At 39.2% G+C, this 23,815-nt stretch overlaps 1 protein-coding gene across 3 annotated transcripts in view; it reads left to right on the plus strand.

Annotated features, from left to right (window-relative positions):
- Positions 1–23,815, plus strand: part of map2k5 (mitogen-activated protein kinase kinase 5) — a 60,608-nt gene that overhangs the window by 11,314 nt on the left and 25,479 nt on the right. For 2 of the 3 annotated variants that reach the window (XM_086292319.1, XM_086292326.1), the window contains exons 6-19: positions 683–750; positions 858–906; positions 2,406–2,470; positions 8,191–8,230; positions 8,371–8,439; positions 8,931–9,012; positions 9,967–10,028; positions 13,581–13,629; positions 13,739–13,812; positions 14,762–14,812; positions 14,920–14,991; positions 16,221–16,250; positions 21,150–21,176; positions 21,523–21,555. In XM_086292319.1, the coding sequence (XP_086148445.1) occupies positions 683–750; positions 858–906; positions 2,406–2,470; positions 8,191–8,230; positions 8,371–8,439; positions 8,931–9,012; positions 9,967–10,028; positions 13,581–13,629; positions 13,739–13,812; positions 14,762–14,812; positions 14,920–14,991; positions 16,221–16,250; positions 21,150–21,176; positions 21,523–21,555 (771 nt within the window). The remainder of the gene's footprint in view (positions 1–682; positions 751–857; positions 907–2,405; positions 2,471–8,190; positions 8,231–8,370; positions 8,440–8,930; positions 9,013–9,966; positions 10,029–13,580; positions 13,630–13,738; positions 13,813–14,761; positions 14,813–14,919; positions 14,992–16,220; positions 16,251–21,149; positions 21,177–21,522; positions 21,556–23,815) is intronic. The other variant, XM_086292334.1, reaches the window with a different exon arrangement.

A 23,815-nucleotide genomic window follows, 5' to 3' on the forward strand; every position in this document is an offset into this window, starting at 1 on the left:
AATACTACTTTATGTATCCTCTGAGGAGCTTTGAGAAGTGCTACTGAACCGAGTCAGTTTTTTTTTTTTAAAGGTCAAGAGTCTGTTTTGAGAATACGATGTTCTTTCCAGAAAACCTTTAGTCTTTTGCTAATCTTTCCCTGCTTTTCTCCTGCTTTAATACAAAAGTAATTGGCCGAGGGAAGCCCTGTGTGCCTTTTTAAATGAGGTTTTCTTGGGCACTAATTAAAGAGACATTCCCTGTGCTTTAGTGGACCCAACGCATTGGCCTTTTGATCTCAATTAATATGCTATTTTTAGTATCTCCTTTAAAGGGTCTTGTCTCTCCTTTTGTGTTCATATCTAGGTTGAGCCTGGAGGTCTTTGGAGTAAACATAGATGCAGATGAATAGATGTAAAGAAAAAGTCTCCCACGAGGCACGAAAATGGGAATGTCTTAAGTTTTCGTCTGGACTCTCCCAGCTGATTTTTGCTGTCTTTCTTCCTGTGCTTTTATGCAAATAAAAATTTTCTTCTTCTTCATTTGGCTCTTTTTTTTCTTCTTTTTTTTTTAAACAGTCAATTGACTTCACAAGCTGAAACGAGAGGCTTGTGTTTTATTGTCCATGTGACCATGTGCTGTTTTTTGTGTGTGTGTGTGTGTTTTTTTTACATTCTTATGCCTGTCTTTGCACACCTTCAGGTTAATACAAGGCCTAATCCAGCAAATGACTGCAGTCACGCTGTCCCAGACTCTATAGCTAACAACAGGTGAGCTTTCTGGGGCACAAGGATCATGTTACACTACCTGGAATAAACAACTAAACCTCTGGTTGGTAAATGTGGTGAAGTCTGATATACTGTTTTCTGTCCTCCAGCTTAAAAAAGTCATCTGCAGAGCTGAAGAGGATCTTGACAAATGGCCAGGTTAGTGTGTGCTTTGGGGTTTCTGTACGATTCCAGCCTGTAATCTTACTGCTGTTGCTCTGAGACCTACTGAGGGGCTGTGGGCATGTCATACAGGGTGTGTATTTGGATGTTGTCTCGTCACGCTGACTGCACCCAATATATAGACTTGCTCTCTCCTTTCTCACTCACACGCACTCTGACTCTGTAACTAGTGTATGCATTCAGACACAGTGGCTATCATGTAGGAAGAAAATTAGACATACAGCCTTCCTGGTTTCTACCTGATTGTTGGGGTTTCACTGTATTACTGTGGGGTCTTTATCTTAAAATATACAGTGCCTTGAGGTGACAGTTGTTGTGATTTGGCACTGCATGAATAAAATTGGAATTGAAACCATCATTTCTCTTTACCTCCATCTTCTCACCTTGCTATCACATTAGTTGTGGTTAAATTAGGGAGGGTCCATTATCACGTGTTGTGTGCAGGCATGTTTACATGTTTACTGCACAGCCTGACCCTTATCAGTACTCATCCACAGTCTAAATATCAAAATAAAGGAACTTTTTAAACTAATGTATTGTTAGTCTGCAGCCTCAGTGAACATCACACACACTGAGGTCATGTTGAACAGAGGCAATAATTAGAAATTAAAAATATTCACTTTATTTTGTTAATTAAAAAATTATACACGCAAATAAAAGTACTTTTAAAAATAATGACAAATAAAAAAATGTATTTTTGGCACAAATTTTAAGTTGTGTAGTTACCAAAACGTGTAGTGGATTTATTTTGCTTTTATATTTTTATTTTGCATTATTAAGGGACATATTTTAATATTGAATAGTGATGTTTTGAGTAATTTTCACCCTAAAATCTTAGACCAGGACAAACGTTACATAATGAACTGTAAAATGTATTTATGAATTGAATACATGATGGCTGTCTTACATAAAAGTATGCTGATATTATACAAAACAACAACATACAACTCTTACTTTTTTTTCATGGATTTTATTCTGCCTTCTTCAATGCTTAGTTGATATTTATATTTACATAAGCTTTGCCTCAATCAATTATTTCATCGTCCTGGTTGGAAAAATCTACAAAATGTACAAGAGGAGGAAGCTACATGATCACACCCTGACTTAAAAAAATGAATAAATTATGAAATGATTGAAAACAACTCATCATTAAATCCTACAACATTCAGCGTCCCACTCGCCCAAACACAGTATTGTTTCTTTGTTTTAAATTGGACAGCAAAACCTTGTATTGATCTCTTCTCCTCCTTCTCTTATTTTGTTTTTCACTCCTTACGTCGCTGAACTTGGACTGACCTGAATTCTTGTCTTGTTTATAGCCTTCAATTACAGTGCAGTCCCATCTCCCTCACGTGCTCACATCTCTGTCTCTCTGCCAGTTTAGTTACACATGTAATTCAGCGGTTGTATTGCTTCTCATGTTATAACATCCACTTACAATCAGTGTAATCCTGGGTGTGTTTCCTTCTCTGCAGATAAATGCCCAAGATATCCACTATCAGGAGCAACTTGGCCATGGAAATGGAGGCACAGTTTACAAGTAAGTGTTTGTTGGCTCTCACGATGAGGCACCAGCATTGCAAGGCCAAAGCACTGTAATGGATAGTGACACTGAAGAGATTATGGTGCATTCAGTAAGCCTGAAAAAACTGTACCTGGCAGATATTCAACAAGAGTGGGTACTTTTAGATTGAGTGTGACTTCTATCATTTTTCTGTCCACTTTTTCTAACAAAATAGGACTCAAAACTGCATTTTGTGTGAAGGGGTTTCATTCCTCACAGCACTCTTTCTGTTCAATTGTGTCTCCATCTATCACTCACTGTTTGGTGGGGCATCTGTCAGGCTGATTTTCATCTGTACCTTCATTTTTTTTTTTTTATTCTGGGTTGAAGGTTGCAAACATATATGATATCGATTTGGGGCTGTAAGGTATGACAGCTATTGACTTAATTGGCCTATAGTAAAGCACATAACCTACCACCAAGAAGACTTCCATCCTTTCTGGCTAGACAAATGTATGACTGACCTGATAACGTTGTGACAAGGTTGGCATTTGTGTCGCTCCTTCTATCTTTCTTTCCCCTACCTTGTGCTTTCTCTTTCCCATCAATCCTCAGCTATTGAGCTGTTTTATTGAGATTGAAGTATTGATCACTGCTCAGACTAACCTTGGCTTGACGGAGTGCTCTGCTTCTGATAGTCCAACAAATCCAAACGTCTATCTTTTTTATTTCTTCATCCTTTTCTTTCCAAACACCTTTTACTCTTTTATGATTTTTCTGAGGTTTTTTTTTTTAATATATATATTTATAAAGCTGCAGTTTCTTATAGTTGTCATAGAATAAGATTGTTCATCAGTTTGGCACCAGAAGTGGTTACACTGCACAGGGGAAGGCCAATACTGCAAACCCAACAACTTTTCAGTCAATTTAGCCCAGCAAAAAATCTATATGCAATGCTGCTGAACTTTCTAAGGTTGAAAGGAGACGATTTTGAAAAAAACAAAACAAGTAATGTTTGTTATTTGTGTTCTATTTATGTGTTTATCTAATTTTAATTTGGCTTTTATTAGTATTTAATGAACATGCTTTAATTATTTGACAGATACTTTTGCAGGTCAGAATCATTTAGACAAGCAAAGGAAACCAAGTGTACTGAAAAATGTGCATGTTGACCGCTCACTCTCATGCCATCTTTACTATGTGTGATGCTAATTCCATTTAGCAAATTTTGTGACATAGAAATGAGGCGATGCTGTGCCCTCTTCAGGACCTGCTGTTCATTCCAGCTTATATTGGGCCTATCACTTGTGAAGAGCACTACGATAAGCTCCCCACCTTTTAACCTCTTAGCCCATTTATGACCTAGAGCCATTTAGACTCAATTGGATGTTACCAACATCTCAGCTCTCCATAGCCACATACTGACCTAACCATCCATCAATGTCAGCCTTTGTTTTTTATTACACACTCTTTCAGAAGTCCATCTTGTCCGCCACTCCTACTGACTCTACGCCTTATAAATACAATAACAAGGACACACAGGCTGTACTTGTGACTCGTGGCGGTGCAATTAAAAGAAGCACATTTGCCTGGCTGTGGTGACATCTACTTAGACATCCACGGCTGCTCCTTTAGTGTCTCAGCCCATTTTCTCCATTGATTTTATTTTTCCTTTATATTGATCATTGCGTTTCAAATGGCTGTGCTTCACTGGTTGATTGCTCTTAGATTTTCTAGTTGTCTGAAGAACCAGAGGCATTGTGTTTCCATATATGTGTCTTTTTTTTTTTTCAATTTTTTGTTTCCTTTATTAAATTTGGTCCAATATATGAATTTGTGCAGTGATGGGTAAGAACTAGAGCCTTAACAGGTATACATTTTGGGGATGGATAACTTCACCCATAAATGCTCAAGCCTTCTCTGAGTGAAACTGTTTCCAGCTATGCTGCAGTGTTTGGTGTGATACATGGATGTCCCACTCTAAACACTTGATCTGCATTTTTACCAAACTTGAGAACAGTGTTGGTCAAATAAAGCTATTTAAACCTATTTTCTGCATATTCCAGCATATAAAATAAAAGGCGGAGGTTTGCCCTGGTGCAGGTGTGTCGCAGCGGACAGTGGAAGGATCCAGCAGTTTCTCTGTGAATTTCACATTTCCGTGGTAGTGTACTCGGTGCTTGCTCGGACGTTTAGGGGGTTTTTCGTTGTAAAAAGAAGTTTTCTTCCCACACAGTTAGCAGCGGACGCTAATGTTTTTGTCACTTTTTACGGAATCAAACTCAAAGTAACGTCAGTATTTCCTCGCTTTAAACGCTGCACGGTCATATGCTCTCCCGCACTCGTTATATTATCCATTGTTGATCTGTTGCCACGAACGTCGCACTCGCTTACGTCACTGTCACGAGACACTCTTGCAAAAAAAATCACGGTTTTAGTAACGCCCTAACGCAGCGTGCTTACGGGAAAGTAACGATAATCGAATTGCCTTTTTTTGCAATAGTAATCTCTTACTTTACTCGTTACTTGAAAAAAGTAATTGGATTACGCGTTACTGCCCATCTCTGCTTGAGAATAAATAGCACCTTTTGCACCAATCTTAATGTTGAGGATGTTGATCCAAAGACCAAATGGCAGTATCCATTGGAGGAGTCAACAGTGGCTCATAAAGTGTGCTCAACACTCTTTTTAAGCATTCAAGGTGAGGATCAGACTGTTGGTCGTGCTATAACTTCCTGAATCATCTAAATCGGATAATTTCCCGCATTTGACCTCAACTTTAGTGCCTGCAATCATACCCGGACCTACTGCACATTAAAAGCACAGGCGTACTTTTTGACTATACCAATACATTTCTCACTCATCGCCTAACCTTCCTTCAGGTTTAGCTTCCTATCATCACATCCTCTGTCCTAAAATCAAATTCAACTTAATGGGTTGCCTGCGTACTTTGTGCATGTGCTCAGCCCAGGACTTCTATGGAGCAATGTACAAGGCTGATTTTGAAGTGGTGAATATAATTTAGATGAGTTATGGTTTTTGATATTTGTATATGAAGACCTGTTAAGCTAACTTGGGTCTCATTAATGCACATCTATATCTGTTTCATCCACAAGAGGCCTGTTCACAAAAATATTGAGCGTTTTTCATACAGTGGTAAAGAAACCTTTAAACGCTTTTTATTTGAACTCTGGATTTCTGCTCATAATGTTTTGGATTATTAGGGAGCCTTTTATGTCTCTGTGTTTGGGTTTCTGTCAGTCTGTGGCACTTGGGTGACCGGTGAAAGCAGTATCAGGTGAGGGAGTCAGGGAGAGAGAAAGGCAGCTCGTCGTCCATGTGGCAGTGTAAGCATAGCACATTAGCCCTGATCCAGGAGGCCGATCTCTAACCCACGGCCCCAACTTCAGAGACATAGAGAGAGGCCCTATGAATACTGCATGATGAAGCTTTTATTACAGAGCGAGCTAGAGTGTAAATAAGATCCAGGCAATGGGGCACGTTTACTGGGGTCAGATCAGGGGGAAGTGGCAGGGGGTGGCTATGTAACCTTGTCCCCATGTCTCCTGCTGTCACAAGCCTGTCACTGTAACTCATACAGGGATGTTCGGCCCTGAGGCAGTCAAGGACAACCTCAGAATAAAGCTTCAGTGCAGTAGAGGTCCTATTGCATCTCCACCCCTAAAACATGCCCTGAACATGCATTTCTTTAAACTTGGAGATTAAGAAGCTAGTCACTGTTTCTTTTGTGGCCTCCTTTAGCTGCAGAACCCGCCATCAGATGTTTCCTATAGTTGAGATGTTTGTAACTTGAGACTTGCATGACAAGGAAATAACTTGCAGAGGACCGCTCTTCCTCCAAAACCATGCAAGTCCATCAATATTTCCAGACTTCATAGAACAGCTTATAGCTTGCTATGCTTCATAATTGGCTGAGGTTAAGATCATTGTAGAATTTGTACTTCCTTTATTCCTGAAAAGCAGTGTTCAGTTTTTCAACATTCTTAGCCTCCTCAGTGAGAACAATAAGTTGTTTAGCACGGTGAAGACGTGGTTTAATCTCCTTTCAGGCTGCCACACTTACACAGCCTGCCCAGTCAGTATTTAACATGTCTACCCCTGCAATCTTGCCTCAATTAACATCTTTGTCTTAATTAAGAAGCAGCAGTCATGCTTAACTGATATTGATTGTAGCTTAAAGGAAGACCGAGACATCAAAATGAAAACAAGGCTATCAGCCTTCGTGTTCAAAGAGCTCTGGTCTAGAAAGATGACGCTTAAATTCTTAAACACTGTATCCGTCTTGAGGCAAAAAGAAATGACAGTGTGAAATCAGAAGAAGCTAATGGAAAAAATATTTAACAAAAAACAACAAAAAAAATCTGGCCTTCTTGTTTTATCTGTAAAATTTGGCTCATGGCAGACCTTTGTCATGGGTTCTGACACAAATTGAAGTTGCAAGTAATTCAGAGGATTATTTAAGCAATACTCACTCTACTACCTGTAGATTCAAGGAGGGCATAGAAGCTGAGACCCTGTAGCTATCAGTGAATTTAATAAATTGTTTAATATGTGAGGTTACTGTTTCTTCTCTGGACACCTTGAAATAAATGACAATCACTTAAATGTCTGAAGTTTGTCTTTAATTAGGGGAAAAAGAGAAATGTGGCATGGCTGTAGTCAGAAAGCCAGAGCCAAAGTTAGCTCTAACTGTGGGTAAAAACCTGAAAGGCACTAATAGGTACCATTAATTAAAGGCCTGGGACAGTTTAGAGGTATCTGTCCGAAGAGAAATGCGATCCTCCAATCTTAGACACATTAATCACACCTTGTGCAATGCACATTCTCTCTGGATGACCCACAGACGGTTGAGTAGCCAGGTATCACATTTACTAAGCCTGTTTGTGAGCTAACCAGCCTGTGTGACGTACACTGAAGCCAGCTCATCCCCATCACCTGACAGCTGTTGGACAGTATTTGTCCTTGAGGATTGTATGCTGAGAGGTCACCGGTCCCGTAAACTAACCTTCAAGGGCTGTAACTAAAGCCGATGTTTGGCATTAAGGAGTTTGATAATTAAATCATTATGGGGCCAGGTCGGTGGCTGCTGCTTTACTTGCAACTCAAAACTCTGTCTGGAGCAACTAGACAGAGGCTGACTGCATCAGGTTTTGCGTGATGCTCTCTGACCTTGAAGAGAAATAACAGCAGGATTTTGTCAGTCTGGTTTAGACTCTGCTCAAAAAGTCCGATGTGGATGATTTATAGTCAGTTCTTTTGGTCAATAAAACATTATTGAACTAACTGTAGCATTACTTGCATCATCACAGCTTGTGGTGGTTTTAATCAGATAGTGTTGCATGTTTTTGTTTCAGAACAGAGTCTAGAGCAGCTTCATGTAATAGAAGTGTTAAAGGGAGTAAACTTTAATGGCAAAATATGAATTTATGAGCAAAGTATGGCCCTCACATTCACCAGATATGAACATCATTGAGACTCTATGAAAAATGCTGTAGAAGAATAAGAAGCTACTTTCAGCTGCTCCCTTATTCATAAGGGGTGAATATGGGACTATTTGTATGAGGCAGGTTTATTAAATACTGAGTAACGAGGGTGCTCAAACTTGTATAAATGCCATATTTCTTTCATTTTGTAAGTTCATTAAATAAAAAGTAACAACATATTACTGTCTGAGACGGCATTCCCTTTTTTCAGTTTTGTTTTAACCTTATTGTCTTCTCTTTTGACCCATCCAGAGCGTACCACGTTCACGGCAAACGGGTTTTAGCTGTCAAGGTGAGAATTCCTTCCATTTACATGACGATCATAGTGCTTACTTTTTCATTTAGTCCGTCCCTTTGAAACATCAGCGGAATTTGTTGGTGTCGAGTTTATAATTTTGCTGCCCCTTTTGTCTCGCCCTTGTCTGATTGCAGGTCATTCCCCTGGATATCACGGTGGAGTTACAGAAGCAAATCATGTCAGAATTAGAAATTCTCTACAAGGTTAGTTTTGAACGACTAATTCGCCTCCTGTTCTTCACCAAAACATTTTTTTCTCCACTGATGTCTGATGTCGTACCGCACCTACATTTTTAATTAATCATGAGTCTAACTAATGAAATGCCATTTATCACCTCTGGTCTTACTTACTAAGCCAGGGATCAGTGATACATGAATGAACAGGCACACAAATGTGTGTGTGATCTGAGAAAGAATATATACATAGTCTGTGTGTGTGTGTTTGTGTAATTAAATGATAAATGTAGTACTTCTTTCAGCAGTTAGACTTGCAATGGATGCTTCAGTGATGCTTTTGAATCATGGACTGAAATCTTAAAATCTGATCACAAAAAGCTTTTGTGCAGTTCATTCCTGATAATTTTTCTTTTTTTCTTTTCAAATTTATTTATTTTTATTTATTTTTTTCGTAATCCTGAATAAATATTTTTGGCATGCTCTTATATGATCACATTTTCTGTGCTCTTAAATTGCAGTGTGATTCTCCCTACATCATCACTTTCTTCAGTGCCTTTTTTGTAGAGAACAGGATATCAATATGCACAGAATTTATGGACGGTGAGTTTCTTTGCGACTTAAGCAAGTAGCTTGTTTTTTTCCCTTTGCTAGCTACAGTTGTATAAAAGAGACTTTGGGGGAAAAGTCCTCTTTCTCTCTGCCGTGTACCCATTTACACTTCTGCAGATCAAGAGAATGTCTGATCGCTGTAAGTTGTTTAGCATGCCTGTGTGCTAAAAGCTACAAGGGCGTGATAAATCTTGACTTAAGTGCAGTTGTAGGTGTATTTGTGTGTGCCTTTACTGGTGTGAGATGGAGAACTGTGGGGTTTTTTTGTTTTTTGGGGGGAGGTGGGGGAAAGCTGTATATGTTTGTCAAAATGTGTGTTAATGCAGTGATTTCCCTCGATTCACACATTTTCTAGCTTGTCAGCAGTCTGTATAACTTCTGAGTACTCTGTTAGTTCATGAAACATCATGAAATTTCTGGACGTATGTGTACAAATGTAAACCGGTTCACATATAGCAAACACTGAATGATGATTGGGTATAATTGTGTATAGTCGCTATAATTTTGCAGAATACTTGGATGATATCCTCAGTATCACTTTATCTTAAATTAACTGGGTAGCGTTTTGATGATGTTATAAAAAAATGACTGATTAGACTTTTATTTGTATTATTACTACTACTATTATTATTATTACTTTTATTATTTCATTTTTATTTATTGATTATTTATGTATTTAAATTAGTTTTGTGTACTTTTTGCAGTGTATATGTAGATCAGCATTGCTCTCTTGGCAATGATGTCAGTTCAGGATCTGTGGGCTAGATAAGTAATATAAAACCTGGATTAAGATGAAATGAGCATTTCTTCATTTTTTTTTTAATCTGAATTGTGCAACATGTCTGTATTACTGTAACGCTCTAAATATACATACGCACATACACTTATACATGCATACATTGACACTGACTAACCTGTGTCAATGGGGAAATCTGTGTTGTGCAGGTGGCTCATTGGACGTCTACAAAAGAATTCCAGAGCACGTGCTTGGAAGGATTGCTGTGGCGGTAAGTGTTCATAAAGTTTGCAGAGTTTCCCTGCTGTAAAGTTAAAACCTTTTTTTACTCCATATACAGAGCTCTAGCTGCGAGCACAACAGACCCCACCTACCTGCTATTCAAACTTTCTGTTTGCAAGAAATCAGCCAATCAGATAAAAGTTGGTTTAAAGGGATTTGGTGCAGCATTAAAAACATTTTTTCAAATTGCCGATGAATAGAGGCTAAACAATTGTCTAATATAATATAAATATACAATATTTTAAATAGTGAAGTCAAAATTCAGGACTTTTTATTGCCCCTCTGTTAGCCTGGTTCTTCCAGAGGTTTCTACCTGTTAAAAGGGAGTTTTTCCTTCCCGCTGTTGCCAAGTGATTGCTCTGATTGCTGGGTTTTCTTTGTATTATTGTAGGGGTTTTATCGTAAAGTATAAAGTGCTTTGAAGTGACTGTTGTTGTTGTGATTTGGCACTACATGAATAAAACTGAACTGAAGCAAATTACAAAATTACAGTTATACTACCAATACTAAAGGAGTTATATATGTTGACATGTATAAAAAGTATAGCATCAACAAATTGTGTATATACATATCTAAGCATATATAATATGTTATGGCAAAGCCCTAGGGAGACGGTTAATTTGTACTTAGTATAGTAGTAGTATTTATTTTATTGTCATTGTCAAGAACTTCTTGTACTTTTTAAGATAGCGCTGTCGACCCTCTATAGCACATATGTTTCAAAGTTGTGGCCCAAATACAACAGTGGTCCCACTTCCTCCATGGGCAGACTATAACAGCAGGAAACCCTTGGTTACTAATTTGTCAGCAGATATAGACTACTGACAAATTGTAGCATTTGCCTAGCTCTAGCTGCTTTCTACATCCCCATTCATATAACTGCTAAAAGGTTAAGATAAGCTTTATTATCATTGTAAGCACAAATAAACAACAAAATTGGAGGCACTGCTGATGTTGGTGTATACAGACAGACAAACATAAATAATCATACTTTTCAAATAAAAGAGTAATAAAAATATTCTCTGTACTATCATCAATAGAAATAATAAATAAATAGATAATAATGCTGCGGATTGCAGCTTTAATGGCTCAGGTAGGCAGTTGAATAGATGGATATTATAGAGGTATTTTAACTATTGTATTTTGCACTTAAGGTAGATATTGCATAGAGATCAAACATGAACTTGTTTGTGCATGCGTACCAGAGCATGAAACTTAAGTGATGTCACTCAGTATAATTAAATATTCATATTATTTTAATGCATTATTATGAAAAAATGTTTAAAAAAAATGGTTTTCTGACCACTGTTGATGTCTGGGATCATCGTCATTCATCAGGATTGGGTATTGATAACATTTTTATATCAATGCCAAATGAATAAATAATATAAAATTCTGCTTGTAAACATGAAACCATCGCTAAAAGCTTGGAGGCTTACCGTTACAATGAATTGGACATTTTGTAACTGTTTCTCAGTCCCACCTGGCTCTCGATTCCCTTTTCTAGTCGGTGGTTTTACCTCTTGAATTTAATTGCCCATGCGTGCGTGGCAGTCACAGTTTCAGTGTGACCTGTTATTTGTTTGCTGCAAACAAAACAGACCTGAGACAAAAACTCATTTAATGTATTAAAGAAATAAAGACAGGAGAACCACAGGTGTGAATTTTTCAATTAGCCCTTATTAGGTGAATGATGGACAAAGTGAGTGTTGTTTTCCTCGTACTCGCCCCGTGCCCATTTCTCCCTCATGTTCTCCTCTCAGTTAAAACTCACATTCTGATCGTATTTGGCCTTGATGTTGATTAATGCATGCCTCTGTTCCACACTCATTACCCTTCTCCTGTCTCCACCTCCTCTTTTCTGTCTCTCTCCTTTAACTTTGTCCGTAATCAAACAATGACAGCTATTTAGTCAGTGTTAATTCTAATTCACAGCTTTCCTTCCTTTCCACTGTCACAGTTGTTAATTATCACAGAAGGAAAAGCACCCAAGAGGGTGCGAGTGGAGCTGCAGATGCCAGTTGTTGCGCTTGCACCACAACCTTTCAAAGCAGCAGGACTTCAGAGAGCTTTTGTGATTTCTTAATTTATCACAGAGGTTGTTTTGCACGAGTGCTGGATGACGGGAGCCTTGAAGCTAAAATCTGCTGTCACACCCCGTAAATGAAGAAACCACCACAAAGCAACATTACACGTTTGCAAATGACTTTAATACTTACTTCTTACTTTTCTAGGTGCCCTAAACTGCCTCCTTCCTAATTCTTCAGTTATTTTCTCTTTTCTCTAGAGAGAAAGTCAGCTTGTTCAGAAAGAGTTTCTTGTGTCCGTATTCACTTCCTGTTGGTTGCTTCCTGATTCGCCGTTTGTCACCAGAGACTTGTAGACATTTTACTCGAATGCACCTCATAATTTTAGCCAATTTGATGTCCATGTTTCCTCAAATGACTTCATAGCTTAACATTGTTGTTGGGATAGACTGTAGAACTTGCCTACAGTATTGTGCAGAAGTCTTCTCCCATTTCTCTGTGTATTGGGAAATAACAGTTTATTGAAATGTGTGCAAGCATAAACTGGAGTTTGTAAAATTAGAAAGAGTTAAAAGTCAGTATTTTGTGCGAACACCTTTACTCTTAACCACAGCCTGAACTCTCCGAAACCTCTTTTCCACTTGCATCTACTCAGCTCGACTCTACTGGATTCTACTTGGTTTTTAGGGTTTTTCATTAGGTGCTCGTTTTTAAAGTACAAAGTTGGCTGGGGTTGCAAGCGAGCCGAGTCTAGCCAAAAATGTGATATCAACAGACTTCCAGGAAGTGATGTCACTGGATGAGTCATGATAGTGACTCTGTCACAAGAATCAAGCCGAAGCAGAAGTAGATAAGTACTTTTGGGCAGCTCTGTTCCTCACAGTTTAATTATTTGACGAATTCTGTGAAAAGTGAAACCACGGCTCTCGTCCCATTCACTCATAGGAATGGACTGAAAGCACTCAATGAGCCTTTGAGCAACACGCTTTTAAGCCGTTTTACAGATCTAAAAGCCCATAGACTAGGGAGACAGATATTTCACTGCCTTATTCACCTGCAGGTCTATAATTTAAATGCTCTGTTACTTAAATATGGGAACTAATATTCACTGAAACAAGGCAGCAACTCCATACTTGTCTTTAAAATGATGTAATTCACAAGTTGTTTGGCTAATACCATCACGCCATACTACTCCTTGAGGTTAGTCTGGTACAAACGTGACAGATTGTGCAAGCTGGTCTTAGTTGAATCTCCTGTAATCACCCCTTTATTATACAGCGACAGTTACTCTGAAGGAGTCCTTCCATCATGCCGCATGCTGGGATCCTGGAGCCTGTTCACCTGCTGCTAAATTTTGTTCTTTAAAATGTGTCACTTTATAACTGAACTCTTTCAAAACAGAGGTGGCGATAAACCTGAGTTAATGTGAAGTAGTTGTTATTCACCAGGGTGTGCTGGTTACACGCCTCATGCTGTCAGAATTGATAGTTGTTCTCTGCCGCTTGTGTCTCTAGGTAGTCAAAGGCCTGACGTATCTGTGGAGCCTGAAGATACTTCACAGAGGTGAGTAAGGTAGTGCACGGCCTCCGTGTTATTAAAAAAGAGCAGGGTTGATAAAGACAAGCCGCGGTGTGCTGATGTTGCAGTTCTATGAAGCAGTTTGTCTCCACAGATGTCAAGCCTTCCAATATGCTGGTGAACACCCGAGGACGAGTCAAGCTCTGTGACTTTGGTGTCAGCACACAGGTACACTGATTTGTTTGTGCGAGCATGAGTGAGAGAGGAAAAGAGAATGGGAGATAGAGGAGAGAAGAAAAAGAACAGTTGTCTGTGGCTTCAAAAACCTCAGTCCTGTGCTCTCGGCGTGTCTGTGTGCGCGTGCATATGGTCAGCTTGTCAATCACCACATTCATTTTCCAACTCAAGACATCAGCGCTGTCCCAGGGGTCTTCCTCTCACATTAACCCCCCACCTCCATTGTTCTGCAGCCTCTCAGAAAAATCACTTGTTATAATTATGACCCACACACACAACGCCAAGCCTCATTGATATGTATTCAGTAGATTGGGGGAAAGCGTGGGTGACGGACAATGGAGTGCGTGTGTGCAAGTCTGTGTGTGCATCAGTGTGCGTTTTGTAGTGTAATCATCAGGGACAGACCTTCACCGCTCCCCAAAACATCAACCCGAGGTCTGCTTTTTTAACACACATCGCTTCTGTGGTAAATTGTTATTCATTTTTAACCTCCACTTCCTTGCTCAACTCCAAGGTGAATTTACACCCTCACTGACTTGTCTTTTTAACTATATTTTTCTGTTAAAGTCTTTTCCACTCATGTACATGCTTCCTCACTCTTTCACGCTCCAGAGGGCATGCTCACAAAAAAAGGAGAGAGAAAAACAGCCTTAAGGGAACAGACACTCATTATCACAGTCCTGTCATTGATGGCATGTGCCATTGTGTCCACATGCACAAACTCACTAATGTCTCCTTGTCTCACTCCTGTTCCTTTGTGCGATGGTTTAGTGCAGCCCAAGATATCGACCTGACATGTCAGTAGGTTTACGTAAAGAAACTTAATCCCCCTTGTTTTTCTTTATTCCTTGACATGACCTTAGTTATATCAAGTTATTTATGCTGTGATCATTTTAATACTTTTTAACGTTTACTCACTTAAATGCTGTTTTATTTGCAGCTGGTGAATTCCATCGCCAAAACATACGTGGGAACTAATGCATACATGGCGGTGAGACACCACTTGATTTTATTCTCTGATACTTTTGAATTTGTTTTAATGCAGTTATACGTTGGTCTCTGACTTTGTTTTTACACTTGTTTGTTTTTGCTTCATAGCCGGAAAGGATATCAGGAGAACAGTATGGGATCCATGCAGATGTCTGGAGTGCGGGCATCTCTTTCATGGAGGTATAACAGTTTTTAAGTGACTTTATGATACACTTAACTGTTACATGAGCGGTCCATTTAATGGCAGATTTAGCTGCAGTGTAATTAAAATGTAATGGGTGGTATCGCATGTGTTAAGTCTTGTCTGTTGCTCATTGTGTGTGGAGGTTTATCAGTGTCACTGTTCTTCTCTCCACATAGCATCGATAAAGTGCTTAACTGACAGTGTGTGTTCAAATAACATTTTAATTTCAGCATCCACCTCCCCGGTCTTTTGTCCTCCTGCTGACATTATTGATTCTCCATCTGTTTCTGTCTCCAGCTCTCCTTCAGCACTATAATAAACGATTGTGGCTTCTGCCTCACCTTTGTTGGTCAATAAATTTGATATCATTACAATTATAACTATAATGGAGTTTGCAGTGATGTCAAACTTATTGACGTAAGTTTGCGTGATTAAGACATATAGTCGTTTTATAAGAGTCTGGTCTCTTTGTTTCTAGCTGTGGGCGTGCACATTAAGCCAAATGAATTGGGTTGCAGTCCTGCTCCCATCTTTACTAGTTAGTCTGTTTATGTTGAAGGAAAGAGCTGAGCATTTTGACAATTTAATAAAGTAATGTTGCCAATAAGCTGCCCTTGACCAAGATGAAAAATGTCCACCCCCAAGTGAATTGCAAAATGTCAGGGAGAGCTGACACCCAACACCCCAGTGAAAACAACACACACACATATTATACGCAACTGCCCTCCAATGGTGTCCCCCTTCTCTTTATCCCTCTATTCTGTTCTCTGCAGGTGGTAATTGTGCGTGTGGGGGGGTTATTAACTAATGGCTGATGTTGTTTGATGAGGAAGTGTTATCAGCAGGTGGGCACTAAGCTTACCTCAAAGACTGAAAGTCTCAAGTTCTGCACGCTCGAGTAGCTTCAGCTGCATTTTGCTTCCTTGTCTACACTTGAGATTTTATGCTATTAAGACACTGCTGATGGCAAGGTGTTTGTACAGTAACACATAATGATGGATACCCTATCATTGCCCTTTACAGTCTATCTGAATGCAGTCCTGTGGTCATACAGGAAGTTTTACCTTTGTGAAGTTTCATTTGTCAGAAAAAGTATTGCTGTGTGTTTTTGGTTGCATTTTAATCTGAGACTCTCACGCAGGACTTCTTAGATGGATGGATAAAACTAAATTTGTTTATTGTCAGATATACTTGAGAATTAATTGTTATCATCTTGTCTATACAGCTGGCGCTTGGCATGTTCCCGTATCCACAGGTAAGGGCTTTTTTTTTTTTTAATGGATTATGGCACTGATGAATAAATGCTGGGAGTTTTGATCTGCTTCAAATAATTTTTCTGGAAGGAGTTCCTGTTGGATGTTTATTCTTGTAATACTTTTCTTGATAGATAACAGTTTCTCTTCTTGAAATAATTTAGTATGTTAAGACAAAATAAGAAACAAAGAAAAATTGCAAACAACCTGAAGACCGCTCAGCACTGTGCTGATTAGGCTTTTTGTTGGCCAGCTTCTCCCACCCAATTCTAAACTGCTGGATAATTTTCTCTTTATTTTTTTAATTGTAGTTTTCTATTTATAGGAGAAAACTGGAATCATAACCCCCGGGAAACTGATTTCCTCTTGTTATCAATTCATCTAGATCAGTTTTTGATTTACAGTTTCAAGTGTATGAACTGCTTTTTGGGCTTATTTTTTTCCCCTCATTACACTAAGTTAAAATCCTGCTCAAATGTAATTGCTATAGAAGTGGCTTCCCAATCCCATCAAGTCTTAATTAGCCCTTTTAAGATGGGTTTATCTCACTAATCCCTAGCTGAGCAATCTCAATCTGGTTACCTCAGGTTACCTCCTGGCTGTCCACCTTTACAAAATTTGAAGGGGCAGGTCTTATTTAGGAAAATTTGTTTCTGAAGTTAGACTGATTGTGTGAGAGTATTAGTTATTTATAGATGAGCTGGGATTTTCCATTTCTGCCCGTCAGTGCATTTGACAAAAAGTCTTACACGGTGAATCAGTTATTTTATTTTTTTAATGGTTTGTTGTGTGCAACAGTTGGACTGCTCTGTTAGTCAAAACGCGCTTGAAAATAAGTGATTTAAAAGGCAGACTGTTTGGTAACTGCTGCACCATCTGCCCATGGATTGGCGAGTTACTGATTATTTTCAGGAACGCCAGTTATCCTTCCCGAGGAGAGCAGACATTCAATAAATGAACGAGCCGGACAGCTTTTATAAGGCTTAAAAATCTCAGGATGTATGCATGAAAATGTGCTCTTGTATGCCATTGGTCTTTTGGCTGATAATGTCCATTGCCTCTGTTTAATGATGTTCTCCAGTAAAAGCCATTTGTCATGTGTTTTGACAGGAATTTATTCAGCACCTCTTTTTGTGCTTTCACAGTAAACATCTGTCTGCGAGACTGATTAGAGTCGCGATGTAGCTCTTGACTTGTTTTTGGCGTCGATCGTTAATTCTTAAGTACGATGAAAAGCAAGTGCAGGAAAGCAAAGGTGTAGATCGTGTAGTAACGTAAATGTCATACAGTGATCGATCTGTGCGCCTGTAGCCTTGGGTGTGTCTGATTTGCGCGCTCTCCTCTCTTCATTTGATTCCGTCATTATCATGTTAATCGCTAATGTACGAGAGGCACTTTAGTCCTCCCTCGTAGATATAAAAGGGGTGGACAAAATAAAAACACCTCTCTGTTTTTGGTAAGGCTCTCTACCATCACGCAGCTTTCCTCATCTCGGTGTTAATTTTCCCCTAACTCCATATGGCACTGCAGACAGTTCACCTGCAGGCTGTAGCAGAGCAGTGTGGCGAGAGCGCTCGGATCCAGCTCGTCAGGCGCAGCCTGCCAAAGTCCTCGGGCCTAAGCTGTCATTTTTGCAGACGCTGGCACAGCTGTCTGTGCAAAACCCCCTGCTACACTTCACAGAGAACATTTTAGCACAGGCTCAGAAAGAAGTTGTAGAAGATTAAAAGAGGGAGGAAAAATTAGAAGAAAATCTGTGGCGTCTGAATTTTTACTTAGTGAAAAATGCTGGATGACTTATTAAAGCGGTGTGGCGTTTAGATTTGAAGGAACTAAAGGAAGGGAGCGTGTGCGCGTTCCACTTGCTTTTATTTGTCGGACGTTGTTTAGTTAATGGATTATCCTCCATTCATTGTTGTGTGATTGTGTATGCATGCACAGTGGAGTCATCACCTCATGTTTGTCATGATTAGAGATTGTCTCTTTAATTCCACTTCACCACATGTCGGGATTCATTTGCATTCTTTGTCAGGAGTTAATGGAGTTTTGCACGGCTCGCTCTGAAAGTCTTTGAAGACACCAGACCTGATGTGATGTGTATACAGCCGCCAGCAGTATTGTATCTGATTGATTTGTTGTCTTTTTTGCTTGCTTTATGCTTGCTTTTGTTTCTCTTCATTTTGTCATGTTTTTTTTTCTCCCCCCCTCAAATTTGAATGGATTTGTGGATGAAATGCCGTGTCAATCTTTAGTGTGTCTGTTTCAGGAACTTTCATTACACGTCAGCGCATCCATCAGAGAATATAGATGCTTTCCTTTTGTTGCTTTGTTTTTTCACTCTGAAATGAAACGGAGAGGAAATGGTATCTGTTCCCACAGTGTAGTGTGTGTTGTAAACAATGTTTGCTGTAATTTTTTAGCTCGCTACAACAAATCCAAACTGCTGCATACTTTGTTCGATCACGTGTCCTCCGTCAGCAAGCTAGTTAACATTTTGTTTCAATAGATAAGTAATCAATATGTGAAGTCTTAACATATTACAGGACCTTTTGTTTATTGCAGTGCTAATTATTGTCGCTTGCACATTTTTGGACGTTTCGCTTACAACTCATTTTGGCTCATCTGTGCAGCCGAAAACTGATTTTAATGATCTGTTGTCTTGACTTGATAGCGCTTCCTTTAATCAATCATGTTGCAAATCTAAATTTAACACTTAGAGAATCTAATTTGAGCAGTATTCCTGTGGCTAAGGATGAAAGGCTGGCAGCTGAAGGAGATCAGAGATGAGCTGCTTTCATTGCATGATGTTTCATAGCCTTCATTTTCAGGGAAACGCATCTCAAGCTAATGCAACAGCATGCTTGTTGTTGACCTAACAGCTACGAAAACAGAGGTGCAGACCTCTCATTTATATATATATATATATATATATATATATATAAAAGCATATCTTCATTTGGGCCCTTAATCATAATGAAAACATGCCTGTCAGTTTTTGAAAGTGATGTCTTTTTTTCTTTTATTATCTAGCTAAAAGAGAGTTTTTTAGATTCATTACCCTTGAAGAAATGTCTTCTTTCAAGAGGGGAAAAGCCATCTGATCTTTTAGACGTGTTTATTGAGCGGCTCTTGAAAGGGACAGAAATCATTTGACATCTAAAAATTGATTTTGTGACTTCTTCTTTTCATGCTGAGCAGACTGTGATGGTTTGAAGTAATGAGAGAAGCTCAAAAACTTGAGTGGGCTCTCCACCTCAAAGACGCGAGAAGCTGGTGTTTATTTCCTACACAGCTACATTTGCATACACACACACAGAGACAGCTTTATGCACTTACATACACAATACAGGTGTTTGTTCATAGCTAACATACAAATAAAAGTCTGAGTCCATCTATTTTCTTCTGTTTATCTAGTTCAGGGTCATGGGGTGGCTGGAGTCTATCCCAGCTGTCATTGGGTAAAAGGTGGGGTACACCCCAGGCAGGTCACTGGTCTGTGTCACGCTGCTTACCAAGAGAGTTTATTTCTGTGCACACTTAAGCAAACATGCATTTTTTTTATGCCTTTGGGATCTAGCTTTTTGATTATTCTTTTTATGGGTTCTATTTTATCTTTTTATTATTATTTTTATTTTTAGGGTGGGATACATCTACAGTCTTCAGCACACATCCAGTCTCGTATTAATTCACTATGAGTCACCGGCACAGAGATTCATTTACATCTTCCGCTAGTAGTTTAGTCAGATTGTGTTTATGACTTAGGAGAAGATTCGACTCATTTCATGATGAAATTCATTGAGAAATGCGGCCCATCCAAAGGTTCACTTCATGGGGAATAACAGGGAGGTATTTTAAAATAAAAAATCTTTTTTTTGATGTGTGGTCAAGCCACACGGTACAAGAGGAACATGCGCTCATTTATGCTTGAATAAGTTGGTCTCCCACTATCCAATTCCAACTCCTGGAGCAGCACGCAATTTTGTTCTAGTAATTATTTCTGAACAAATTAGTTTTCCATAGTTGCCTTTAATGTGTCTGAATCAGGCAAAACTGGATATAGAGGCAGTTTAGGAGTCTCTTGGTATTTACAGAGTGTAAAAACCTGTATTTAATCGAGTGGATCAATAAGTGCTCTAATGCACTGTCAGAAGGCCTGGAGAAATGAGCAATTTATTCACCAAACATTGTTAGACATTTAGCTGAGCCTAGTTTTTGAGCCTTGTATCATTTAGTCTGTGTGATGAAGTTATAAATTTAGATCTTTAGAAATAAAAGCATGGGTTTCCTCATGAATTCAGCCTCGGGGGGTGTTTAAATAAAAAAACTAAATCCTGTCTAGAGTTTTGTTACTGCAGTGTCGTACATTTTAAGACGAAGGCTTTTATTTTGAAGAAAAGTTTCTTTATTTTTGATCCCGATCAAATGAGGTGGCGTGTTAGTAAGTCAAAAAATTGGATTTGTGTTTTTTTTCCTCCTTTTCAAGATCCGCCTTGTTGTTGTCATCGTGTGTTTAGCTCGTTCAGTGTCGGAGTGTCACCTGGGAAACCGCCACAGCGAGCACGCTCTTCTAAAACCTCAACACTGTTTGCGACAGTCACTTTGCATCCCAGCACATCTCGATCACCTGGAGGGCAGGAATGAAGTGCAGCTCTGAAAATTAGCATTAGTGGATCTTTTACCCCCATTCTCCTCAAATGAGAGCGAGGCCATTAACATTTGTGTGTTTTCATTATGTAAATGGTGTTAACACATACTCACAAATTGCCAACAGGAAAGCAATAATTTTCTCCCAGTGATCATAATGTGTCCAAGTGCATCGTCTTGATTATGACACGCTAATTACATATTGCCTAGTCTCTCTCTCTCTCTCTCTCTCTCTCTCTCCCTCTCTCACCCTACAGATTCAGAAAAACCAAGGATCTTTAATGGTAAGTTTTATTGCAGTGGAATAAGAAGCTAGAGGTCTACAACTCTGAAGTCTGTTACTCTTGGTTGACTCTCTCATTTGAAATAATAATAAAAAAAAGCCCATCAAATTCCATTTTTGCAGAAAAATATTGGATCATGCTTAAACTGCTAGTATTACATTAGGTGCCATTATGGAATAATAAAAACATTCAGAAGCTGAATGGTGGTTTGCCTGAGCTCACTGAATTTGATTAATCTAGGTAGATACTTTTTTTTTTTTTATATCACACTATTGATTTTCTCCATTGCCAAGAAATTCCATGTAAGCTAACATGTTTTTTTCTCCCTGTGCTTCTCCTTTTCCAGCCTCTCCAGTTACTGCAATGCATTGTTGATGAGGTGAGTCGTCGTCTTATGTGCTTTTGCATCTAAAGTCAGCCCTAATGGCCCGGAAAGCTTATATTTTGTTTCCTAATGAAGCAAACCACTCAGGCGGCTTTGCTCCCCATTCACTCAACCCTTCACCCTACGCGACTGCCTCAGGCAATACACATATGCACATGCACATTACTGTAGAGGTTGGACCTGTCATGAGTAACACGTACACACAAAGCGCAGCTCTCAATTCTGTGTACTAGTGTATGCAAAAATGTGTTTAACCAGGCTTTCTCTCCTTACTGCACTGGGTTTTATTATTGTGTCTTAAAAAAAAAAGTCAGAGAAGACTCACAGGAGCATCAAACCAAAGACTCATAGGACTGATAACGATGCGCGCACACTGCAGACCACAGCGACTGATTAGCCATCCAATAAAGTTTTATTTAATTTTGTAATTTGCGTAGAAGCAAAAGGATGTCAAAGATGAAAAAGACATAATAATGACTTTATAAGAATTTATTTAAGCCAACGGATCAATCTCCTCAGTGACAGCGTTCAGGTACCCGTTCTCATCTAATTTCTTTATGCTCTAAGACTTTCCATTTTCTAATACAAAATGCAAGCTTGGACAAAATATCATAGTGAAACCAAACCTTGTTCAAGTCAATCTTGAACAGTTTCTTGATACATTGAGATGCTGCTGTGCACAAAAATATGCATTATATAGAAGCTCACTCTGTGTGCATTTACATCATAAGCAGGAATAATAATCTCCCCTCCCCTCTTCTTCTTTTAAGCTGGCTTCTTTGCTGAACAGTCAAAATGGCTACACAGCATAAAGCATTCCTGCAATGCCCCCATCACCAGCTATATCGCACATTAAACATACAATGTCACTTGTCCTTAACTGCCTATAGATTGGCCGTAATTAATAATTAAATGCTTTCGGTTGTAATGGATTGACCTGGGCTGAACTGTTCATTAGTCAGCTAGACGTAGCCATCACTCAAACTATTTTTCTGTGCCCTTTCTCGTCTCCCCCTTGAGGCAAGAGAGCTCTCATTGTTGTCCGTGCCGTACCGTCCCAGCTAGTGCAGTGCTTTGGAGGAAGAGACAAGAGGATAACCTCTCTCTGGACAGTTGACGCTGCATTGATGAAATCTATCTGTTCCCACTTACGCCCGATTTAGACTTGTGCATTGAGTCTCGGCAGAGCCGATGACATAAGCTACGTAAAGTGGCTGACATTGTTGCCAGCGTTTATGGCTGTATGTGGTGCATTATGTGTTAATTATGTGTTTTACATGCAGTGCCAGCCGATAGAAACAAATGAAATGCCTCGACTTTCTTCCCTCCGGGGTCCTCGCTCTTTGTTGTTTTCTTTTTTCTTTTTTTTCCAAAGGAAAACACATTTATGCATCAAGTTTGTACATTCAGATAGTTTCAGCTCCCTCTCCCTCCAGGAATTTACAGATTTTTTTTGAGTGCTTATGTTGTTACTATCATTATTGTTTCTTATATTGAGGCAATGATTGTAATTCTCTCCCTGTCCTGTTCAAAAACTGCCAAAAAACTCACCAGAAATGAACAGGGGAGAGGACTCGACGGTTGTGAACAGGCCAGGTGCACATCAGGTTACACTGTAGGTTACGTTGTAGAGTTTTAGAGCTATTCGCGGTTACGGTTTACCTACAGTGTAGATCTCCCACTGAAGCATAAATTCCCACTTGGATGTTCAGAGTCTGGCATAACTTGTATAAACCCTTTTTTATTTTTGTTTAAACCCAAATAACTGGGCTGGGACACGTCACATGGAGCAGCTACTCTAATACAAAGGTATTTTTAATTAGTTTAGACACACCTGACTCAACACTATGGCAGGTGTGATAAATTACACCTGACTCCCTGGCATTTTGTAAATATTGCTCATTACTATATACTGTACTGTACATGTGAACCTTTTTTGGATATTGTATGTGACTTAACCCACTGGGAAATTGAAAGTTGCTTTATTGGCTGAATGAATGTGCTCTTGTGAGTGGAGCTTTTAATATTAGGTACAAATGTGTGTGGTTTGGCTTCCATTTCTTTCATTTTGAACCTAAATTGAGGTATGCCCTCAACATATAGGCCAAATAAACAAATGATCAAAATTCAAATTGCTGATTACCGCTGATTCTGTAGTGTGGTGGTTTACACATTTATCCAACACACAAAAGATTTGCTCCCCAGGAGGAGATGCAAATCTCTGAGAAGGTTGCGTGAGGAAGTAGCATGCGGC

This window comes from Aulonocara sp. 'chitande type north' Nkhata Bay, linkage group LG1 (assembly GCF_057382095.1).
Source record: "Aulonocara sp. 'chitande type north' Nkhata Bay isolate Kocher_YH1m ecotype deep benthic linkage group LG1, A_spYH_male_GT1.1, whole genome shotgun sequence".
Lineage (NCBI taxonomy): Eukaryota > Metazoa > Chordata > Actinopteri > Cichliformes > Cichlidae > Aulonocara > Aulonocara sp. 'chitande type north' Nkhata Bay.